Genomic DNA, 9,577 nt, shown 5'->3' with positions numbered 1-9,577 from the left:
AATATACTATTACAATCTTGTAAATCAATTAGAATTTTGATGTAACCCTCCATGTTTTACTTGCATTTATAATACCAGATCTGTAGGAGAAAATAAAGGGGGAGGAAAAGGATACAGCTTTATCACTTACAAGCTTTTTACCTAAATATAATAGTACTTCTTGTAACTACAACAACAGCGCTTTGAGAAGGAATAATTAGCAAAGCTAGTAATCGGCAAATGAATAGGCTTGCATAAATACTAAGCCTACATTCTTTGCTTTTGCATTCTCTGGACTTCCAGAGGAACTCCACCAGCTTATCGCAGTGGTGTTGGCCACATAACCATTAGATACCGTTTAATTATGCTGAATGTCACTAAGAGAAGCAGTCACTATAAAATTTTGTCTCATCTTTGTGTGAGACAGGGGCTCCATGGCTCAGGATGAGAGAGAGGCAGGAATAGCCAACTCCACAAGTGATCCAGAGATGGGCAAAGACACGGAAGATCTGACAAAAGGCCTGGAGAAACTCTGTGAGAGCCCTGAAGAGGAGAAGAATGAGAAAGCTCTGCTGCATTCACGCCTAGAACAACAGCATCGCCTTATCTGTATACTGAAGAAAAAAGCAGACGATGCACGCAAACGCTGCAAAAGCCTGGAGCAGCTCAACATGGAGCTGGAGAAACTGAGGACAGAGGACGCTGTGAAAATGAAAACCCAGACCCAACGGATTCAGCGTTTAGAGGGGCACTTCATGGATCTGGCCAACAACCATGAGAAAATGATCCAGTTCAAGGACGAACACAAGAAACGGCATATGCAGCTGTGGGAGGAGAATAAGCGCCTGCAGGAGAAGGAGATGCTCTTCAGCCAGACTGTGAGGGAGAAGGAAGCTGAAGTGCTCCAGCTCGCTGCCCAGGCCAGAAAGCTCTCGCAGCAGTTAGTCTCCCTACAGGAGACATGTGCTTACGAGAGTTGCAGAGCCCAGGAGCGAGAAAAGGAGCTGCTAGAAGCTCAGAGCCAGCAAGAAAGTGCCTATGCCTGGGAAGTCGATTCACTAAAAAACCAGCTGCAACGCCTACAGGAGAAGCACCAACAAACTGTTGCACAGATAGAGCAGGCAGAAAGTCAGCAGAGGGCTCAGGGCAGCGAGCTGCAGGCCAAGCTGGAGAGGGCAAACAAGGAGAAAGAGCGACTACTGAACCTGGCCATGGAGAGGGGCAAAGCTCTGCAAGAGAAGGAACGGGAAATTCAGCAGCTGGGGAAGAAGCTGGAGACTGCACAAAAAGCCAGGCAGAGAGCAGGAAAGCGCCTTGTCAAAGAGGCGGCAGCAGGGGACAATGACCTGAAGGTCCAAGAGCTCCAACAACAGCTCGAAAGCAGCAAGCAGGCATACAGCGAACTCTTGCTGCAGTTTGATGCTTACAGAAAGCACAGCACGGATTTACTGACTAAAGAAAAAGCGCTGAATGTCAAACTCCGTCATTTTATTGCATAACTGCAGCTTTCTTCTCTGTTCTCATCTCGGCAGGTGCCTCTACCGCAACACACCACTGCATTTTGTTCCTTTCCATGAGACCCTCTTCTCATTTCTCTGTAATGTACTTACCAGCTTAAATCCTCCTACAAGGACTGTTCTGCAGCCTTTTCTTTTGTTTCGCTTTTGCATAAGTAAGAGCTCTACACTGTTAAACCTGAGCGGGGATTGTTGAACTAGTCGAACCTGTGACATGAAAGATTAGGGTGGAAAACTTAAAATATCATAGATTTTCATTTTTTACAGTTAAAAGCACCTTATTTTCCAAGGTGGACCAAAGCTCAAACCCTTAGCCTTTTGCGTTTGTTGAACTTCAAGGGAGAATCAGAGGTTGGGCATGTAAGAGGTAGGACTGAGGCTCCAAGAAAGAAATCCCATCTTGCAATGTCTACATCATAAACAGTCATGATTCAGCAACTTAACAGGTCGAAACAGTAGTATCATACAACACCTGATGCTCAAACAGGTGATTATGTATAGCAGTGATGTACAAAATGGAAGGGTGTGTGTCTGGCAATTTTTGACAAAAAAAAATCTTTCCCTTTCCTGTCAGCACTGTGGGATACGGAGGCATCCTCCTCTCTCTCGCCTCTCGCCCAGCCAAGGAGGCGGTTTTTGGCTGCTGAGTTTCAGCTCCTGCTCTTTAGCTCTCCCAACAGAAACCCCATGATGGGCCTAATGGCATCCCCCACCTGGGCTGTGGGCATCTGCCTCGAGAGGTCTCCAAGTTCATTCCCACCCCTTGGGGTGACTCAACGTTTTAGCTGTTTTTTTGGGTAGCTCTTGGTCCTGAGCTTCTACAAAGCAGCAGCACCACGTCAAACTTGGTTTCTATTGAGCTCAGTGGCCAGAAGCAGAAGGCCTGGAGATCCTCCAGCTTGTGACCAGTTCATCTCAACTTACTGAACCAGATGTGGTTTCTAAGTAAGTGGGAGCTGCCAACAGACTTGTCTTCTGAACCTCTCTGGGCTCTCCTTGAACCCACACAAAGCCAGGTGAGAAGTATTGCTCCAATACCTGCTGCATGACGAGCCACATCCTTTCGTTTTGATCCTGGCTCCTGCAAGTGTCATTCCACACCTGTTTTACAGACCACATCCTCCTACTTCTCAACCATCTTTTTCCCCCTGACGTGCCCACCCCACATGCATGTTTAATTAGAATCATAGAATCATACAGGTTGGAAAAGACCTCTAAGATCATCGTGTCCAACCGTCAACCCAACACACCATGCCCACTACACCATGTCCCTAAGCACCTCATCTACACCTCTTTTAAATACTTCCAGGGATGGTGACTCCACCACTTCCCTGGGCAGCCTCTTCCAAGGCCTGACCGCTCTTTCAGTAAAGAAATTTCTCCTAATGTCCAATCTAAACCTTCCTTGGCGCAACTTGAGGCCATTTCCTCTCATCCTATCGCTAGTTAGTTGGGAGAAGAGACCAACACCCACCTCGCTACAACCTCCTTTCAGGTAGTTGTAGAGCGCAATGAGGTCTCCCCTCAGCCTCCTCTTCTCCAGACTAAACAACCCCAGTTCCCTAGCTGCTCCTCATAAGACTTGTGCTCCAGGCCCTTCACCAGCTTCGTTGCCCTTCTCTGGACACGCTCCAGCACCTCAATGTCCTTCTTGTAGTGAGGGGCCCAAAACTGAACACAGGATTCGAGGTGCGGCCTCACCAGTGCCGAGTACAGGGGCTCGATCACCTCCCTGCTCCTGCTGGCCACACTATTTCTGATACAGGCCAGGATGCCGTTGGCCTTCTTGGCCACCTGGGCACACTGCTGGCTCATGTTCAGCCGGCTGTCAACCAGCACCCCCAGGTCCTTTTCCTCTGGGAAGCTTTCCAGCCACTCTTCCCCAAGCCTGTAGCGTTGCCTGGGGTTGTTGTGACCCAAGTGCAGGACCCGGCACTTGGCCTTGTTGAACCTCATACAGTTGGCCTCAGCCCATCGATCCAGCCTGTCCAGGTCCTTCTGCAGAGCCTTCCTACCCTCCAGCAGATCAACACTCCCGCCCAGCTTGGTGTCATCTGCAAACTTACTGAGGGAGCACTCGATCCCCTTGTCCAGATCGTTGATAAAGATATTGAACAGGACCGGCCCCAGTACTGAGCCCTGGGGAACACCACTCGTGACCGGCCGCCAACTGGATTTAACTCCGTTGACCACAACTCTCTGGGCTCGGCCACCCAGCCAGTTTTTTACCCAGCGAAGAGTGCAGCTGTCTAGGCCGTGAGCCGCCAGCTTCTCTAGGAGAATGCTGTGGGAGACAGTGTCAAAGGCCTTACTGAAGTCCAAGTAGACCACATCCACTGCCTTTCCCTCATCCACGAGGCGGGTCACCTGGTCATAGAAGGAGATCAGGTTGGTCAAGCAGGACCTGCCTTCCATGAACCCGTGCTGGCTGGGCCTGATCCCCTGGTTGTCCCGGACATGGCTCGTGAGCACCCTCAAAACCAACCGCTCCATGATCTTCCCTGGCACCGAGGTCAGGCTGACCGGTCTGTAGTTCCCCGGATCCTCCCTCCGGCCCTTCTTATAGATCGGCATCACATTGGCGAGCCTCCAGTCGTCCGGGACCTCCCCAGTTAACCAGGACTGCTGGTAAATGATGGAGAGCGGCTCGGCAAGCTCCTCCGCCAGCTCCCTCAGTACCCTCAGTACCCATTAATCTAAATGCGGGCATCGACAGTGTAAATGCCAACTGACCCAGGCTACAAACTAGGCCTGTGGTCTGAGAGGAAGGAACACAGTAGGACTGGAGTTGGCTGCTCTGTTTTAATTAGTCGATATGCAGCCAGGAGTGCCCATTTCCTTCTGGTGACTGCAAGAGAGCCTAAAAACACGTACCCAAATAGTCTAAATCTGGGCAGGGGACACCCACTCGCTGTGTGACAGAACAGCCCCACACGCCTCCGGCCCAGCCCCTGCCACAGTCTGGCGGGAAAGCCCCCAAAACACTGCTGCCCCTGGGGGACATCCCCCTTCCCTCCTCTCAGCGGCGTCTGTGGGTGAGAGACCCCCCTCTTACACACACACCCCCACACCCATCCCTGTCACGGTTTAACCCTGCTCAGCAACAAAGCCCCACCCAGCCGCTCGCTCACTCCCCCCCAGTGGGATGGGGGAGAGGATCGGAAGGGTAAAAGTGAGAAAACTCGAGGATTGAGATAAAGACAGTTTAACAGGTAAAGCAAAAGCTGCGCACGCAAGCAAAGCAAAACCAGAAATTCATTCACTCCTTCCCATCGGCAGGCAGGTGTTCAGCCATCTCCAGGAAAGCAGGGCTCCATCACGTGTAATGGTGACTTGGGAAGACAAATGCCATCACTCCGAACGTCCCTTCCTTCTTCTTCCCCCAGCTCTATATGCTGAGCATGACGTCATATGGTATGGAATATCTCTTTGGTCAGTTGGGGTCAGCTGTCCCGGCTGTGTCCCCTCCCAACTCCTTGTGCACCCCCAGCCTCCTCGCTGGTGGGGTGGGGTGAGGAGCAGGAAAGGCCTTGACTCTGTGTCAGCCCTGCTCAGCAGGAACGGAAACATCCCGGTGTTATCAACAGCACAAATCCAAACCATGGCCCCGTACTAGCTACTGTGAAGAAAATTAACTCTATCCCAGCCAAAACCAGCATCCCCCCTCGCACACTCCCCCCGCACATTCCCCCTCCACCCCCACACGCACCCCCCACCCCCGCACCCCCCCTCAGCCGCCGCCGCCGCTTTCCCGCGCGCGGGCGCAGTCGCGAGGCGCCCCCTCCCCTCCCGCCCGCGCCGCTCAGCGTGCCGCTTCCCGACAGGCACCGCGGCGGGAGCGCCGGGCCGCAGCCTCGCGCCGCTCTCCTCAGGCTCCGTCCCGTCCCGCCGGGCCCCTCACCCGCCGCCGCCGCCGCCATGCGCCACAGCCTCACCCAGCTGCTGGCGGCCTCCTCCGGCGGAGCGAGCCCCTCGGGCGCCGTCTGGCCGCTAGCCGGCGCGGGGCAGGCCCCGAGAGGGCGGGATGGCGGCGGGGAAGGGGATCCGGGCCCCGCGCGGCCCAAACAACAGCAGCCGCCGCGGCGGGAGGCGGGCGCCTTGGAGTCGCGGCGGCAGGAGAAGGAAGCGGAGGCGCCCGGCGGCCCGCTGGAGGTGTGGGAGCAAGAGGACTGGTTTCCGGGGCTGGAGCTGGGAGACCTGCTGGAGGCGGCCCGGCCGGACTGGGACCTGGATGCGGAGCTGAGCGGCTGCTTCTGTGGGGAACCGGAGCCGCTGCCCCCGCCGGGCCAGGGCCAGAGGCCGGCGGCGCCCGGGCGGAGGAACGGCGGGGCTGGGAGCCGGCTGAAGGCGGCAGCAGCGGCGCGGCTGAACCGGCTGAAGAAGAAGCAGTACGTGCTGGGGCTGGAGAGCCGCCTCCAGGGCCTGGCTGCTGAGAACCGGCAGCTGCGGGACCGCAACCGCGGCCTGAGCCGCCGCCTGCGAGAGCTGGAGCGGGAAAGCAGCTACCTGCGGGCCGTGCTGGCTAACCAGAGCGCTCTAGGGCAGCTCCTGAGCCGCTTAGCCGGGATCCGCGCCGGCGGGCTGCAGCTCAGCACCAGCCTCTTCAGGGACACGGGCAGCCCCCGCCGCCATCACCACCACCTCCAGCCTGCCGGCGAGAGCAGCGACCACGACTATGCCTTGCCCAGCTCCCGGCCCCCCAGCCTGGAGGAGGCGGCGGTGGTGACGGAGACGGAGGAGGAGTGGGCGGCTCCCGGCGGGATCTGCCTCCACGTGGACCGGGATCAGGTGTCGGTGGAGTTCTGCTCCATCTGTGCTCGGCGAGCAGCGGCCTCCTTCAAAATGTAGGGTCAAGTACCTGCTGCAAGTACTCGTGGGGTTCTCGCCCCTAGGGGCCTCGCGTCGTGGCGGAGGAAGCAGGCGATGGTGCGGAGGAAAAGAATAAATACAGTGGTGATGGGGTGGTATTGGGGGAGATGCAGAGGAGGGGAACCTGGCACGTAAGTGGCCAGGGTAACAAAAAAAAAAAATCTCTTGAACGGCACATTGGGAGCCAGATGGTGGCCTTGGTTACAGGTCGTGTAAATCTGGCGTGTGGACGGTAGTGGTCTGAGCCTGTTTGGCGTAAGAGTCGTGCAAAGCTGCGTACAGCAGTGCGATAATTATCGTGCCAACTGACACGCGCATATACACGCAGAGGTGCCGCCAGAGCCCGTTTGCAGCACTTGGGTGAAAAGATCATGCCGACCTGACGCATGAAGGTGTGCTCGGTTCCGCTTCGCAGTTGCCAGTAAAGATAACGCTGACTACCCGGTCTTGAGTCAGATAATGTCTAGCCTGCTTATCCTGAGGAGCCGAAAATGCTTGCTTAGAAAACCAAACCAAAAACTTCATTAAGACATCGTCACTGGACAGACTTAAGAAAATAGTAATGATCGGCAAAAGAAAGCATGCATATAAAATTGTACTGCATCTCAGTTATACATTACTATTAAAACCTCTCTGACAGTTTCTCTTTTAGGTGCTTGCCCTGCCAGGCTCCGTTGTGTAGGGGTTAAAGAACAGTCGTTTTCCACCTCGCAACCTGGTAAGGATCAATATATTCCCATAATGCGGTATCAGACAGCTTGCTTTGCTTATGCCAGTCTCTTGTGATGACTGGTTGAGGAAATGATTTCTCTGGTCCTTGGCCTACTCTGCCAAAATCTTTCTAGCTCTGGATGATAACTAATAGTGAAAATTACAATCACGTCATTCTAATTAGCTGTTTTCCTCTTTTCCTTTTTTAAATGAATATGCAAGTAGTAGCCAATACGTGAGCTACATTTTGAATTAAAAAATAAATGCTTTTTGAAATAGGAAATTTCTATTAAAGTATCTGATGAGCTGAAAAGGGAAAATGTGCTAATAAGGGGGATGTGACATTTACAGCCTTTTATCATAGGGGACTGTCCCAAAAGTGTAAGTAAATTGCTTTTTAAATGGAAAAAAAAGAATTTGTGACCTGTTGGCTTAAAATACTGTCTAGTGTTAGGATGCACGGTACCTTTAAAAAGTCCTTCTCTAGCTTGCTCTAATTCGTGATGCGGAGTTTTGCCCGATTAAACAGAACCTGAACACTGGTTATAGCTGTACAGTGGAATCCTAATGTAGAGGAGTCACTTTTTTGCATGGACCTCTAACGAGAATTGCGGTTTGAAGAATGCAGTGCATCGAAGTAACTCGTTACTTTAGCTTCCCATAAGTAAATCTCCGTGCCCATGCACACTGAAATTCCTACATTACTTCAAAGTCGCTTTAAATTTTAAAGATATTGCATGTATATGCATGTGCTTAATTTTACTGTAGAGTTCTTAATTTAGCCTCTTACAGTATCCAGAAATCTATAACTTTATATAATTAAGCACAGTTTGGAGATGAGCAAATATGTATTGTGAGGCTAATGATTTGAAAAACGCTCCATAATTAACTGAGATAGGAGGAAAAATAGTTTGGCAAACAATAGCGTGTGTTTTCTTGTACTAGTCAGTGTTTCTCCCTATCACAAAAGATGAGTGGGTTGTTTTTTCAGTTGTATTACAATGTTTAGGTTGTTTATATGTATGTCAGTTGGGGGAAGGATTGTGAAAATGATAATATGTAAAGTGAGGTTTCACAAAGAATAGACTTTCCTAAAACAGTTTCATTTATTAACTTCTTTAAAAAAAGATTCTATTTAGTGTTTCTGAAGTCTTGTTTCTTGAAGCCTTAAATTTTGTGTTTAAGGCTAAGTAGAAGATGAAAGCGTTTTCTGACAGTCATTTGCTTTATTGGTGCTAGACCCTATCAAGTGTTCATCAATATAAAAGGAGTTTGATTTTTCTTTGTGAAACATCACTGTGTGATAAAGTATATGTGTATTTAGCATCCTTGTTTTTCTTTATGCTAAAGTGGATTCAGCTGTGTTGGGGCAGAAGAGACGGGACCAGCTGCTGGCCACATTTCCTGCTTTATTTTAAAAGGTAGTATAAGAAATGAGAATAAAGAGGTAACAGGGCTTTTGCTGTCTTTGGTTAAAAAAAAAAAAGGTTGAATGCTGGGATCATTTACTGTCATCCAGGATGTTTTTTTAAAAGACAATATCCTATCAAACAGGTTTTACTCCAGTGTATGCAGAATTCCATCTGTTCAGGGTATATTGCCAGCACAAAAGAGACTTAGTGGGATGTGTGTTACCTGACACCTCTGTGGTGGCATCAACAGTTTCAGTCTTAAATTGTGTAACCCTGCTGTAATTGATGGGTTATACCAGTGCCGCAGGGATCAGTTAACCATCGAGACCCGAACTGACTGATACGCAACATGGAAATAATTGAGTTAGATTCAACCTAGGCTCAGTCTGCCTAGCTCAGACTTCATGAACGCGCTTCATTTTGAAGTTTAACATGCGTGATGAAAAGAGAAACGCTAATGTAGCAAGTATGGGATGTTACAATGGCATTTTTACAGTTACTTCAGTGTAGAAGTGTTTTTTAAGTTAACTTAAATATGCATTCTTTCTTTTTGCATCACTGCTGAACGGTAGAGGTCAGGGACTTAGTTCTGGTCTCTGTTGTGAACCTGCACATCACTCTAGTCATGAAACTACCTGTGAGCTGTGTCTGAGAGTAGCTGATTTTCTGACATGCAAAATGATGTATACCGGTACAAGAACAAGGTCAAGTCCCAAGGAAGTAAGTGGCTGCAGGCATTTCTAGTGCCTACTGAATCATATTTAAACCAAATAGAGGGGAGGAAGTTATTTGAAATTCTAACCGACTGTACTATCTGTATGGTGTGTTATTAATGTAGCTTTTTGAAGTGGAAGCCTTGAAATGACATAACTTAATACTTGAAAATATATTGTAAATGTTTCTTTGTAATTATGTGCCATCCAGATAAGAATACAATATCATAATAAAATCAGACTTGTTGATCTTTCAGTTTATGGGCTCAAATGTTTTTTCATCTTTTTCTCATTAATGCCTTGCTTTAATTGAGTGGTTCATTACACAAAATGGGAAAACAGAAAGGGGAAAATGCTGTTGCTGCTATCTGTGTGG

General features: G+C 50.1%; 2 protein-coding genes across 4 annotated transcripts; both read left to right on the top strand.

The window, feature by feature from the left end:
* The first annotated feature begins 413 nt into the window (after positions 1-413).
* On the top strand, positions 414-2,567 carry CCDC89 (coiled-coil domain containing 89). The gene has a single exon (XM_075140236.1). The coding sequence runs from the start codon at positions 414-416 to the stop codon at positions 1,476-1,478; it is 1,065 nt and encodes a 354-aa protein (XP_074996337.1). The 3' UTR covers positions 1,479-2,567.
* A 2,782-nt stretch (positions 2,568-5,349) lies between these two features.
* CREBZF (CREB/ATF bZIP transcription factor) lies at positions 5,350-9,457 on the top strand. Of its 3 annotated transcripts, XR_012672060.1 has the most exons (4): positions 5,350-6,340; positions 7,006-7,083; positions 8,427-8,497; positions 9,061-9,457. XR_012672060.1 is itself a non-coding variant. In XM_075140230.1 (3 exons), the coding sequence occupies exons 1-2, from the start codon at positions 5,415-5,417 to the stop codon at positions 7,052-7,054; spliced, it is 975 nt and encodes a 324-aa protein (XP_074996331.1). In that variant the 5' UTR covers positions 5,350-5,414; the 3' UTR covers positions 7,055-7,083; positions 8,427-9,457. The 3 variants fall into 3 exon arrangements, 1 of the variants encoding a protein (XP_074996331.1); XM_075140230.1 differs by having other exon boundaries at positions 8,427-9,457; XR_012672061.1 differs by having other exon boundaries at positions 5,350-6,422; positions 7,006-9,457.
* Positions 9,458-9,577: the final 120 nt, after the last annotated feature.

Source organism: Calonectris borealis, chromosome 1 (assembly GCF_964195595.1).
Source record: "Calonectris borealis chromosome 1, bCalBor7.hap1.2, whole genome shotgun sequence".
Lineage (NCBI taxonomy): Eukaryota > Metazoa > Chordata > Aves > Procellariiformes > Procellariidae > Calonectris > Calonectris borealis.
This window is presented reverse-complemented; position numbering and strand designations above follow the sequence as displayed.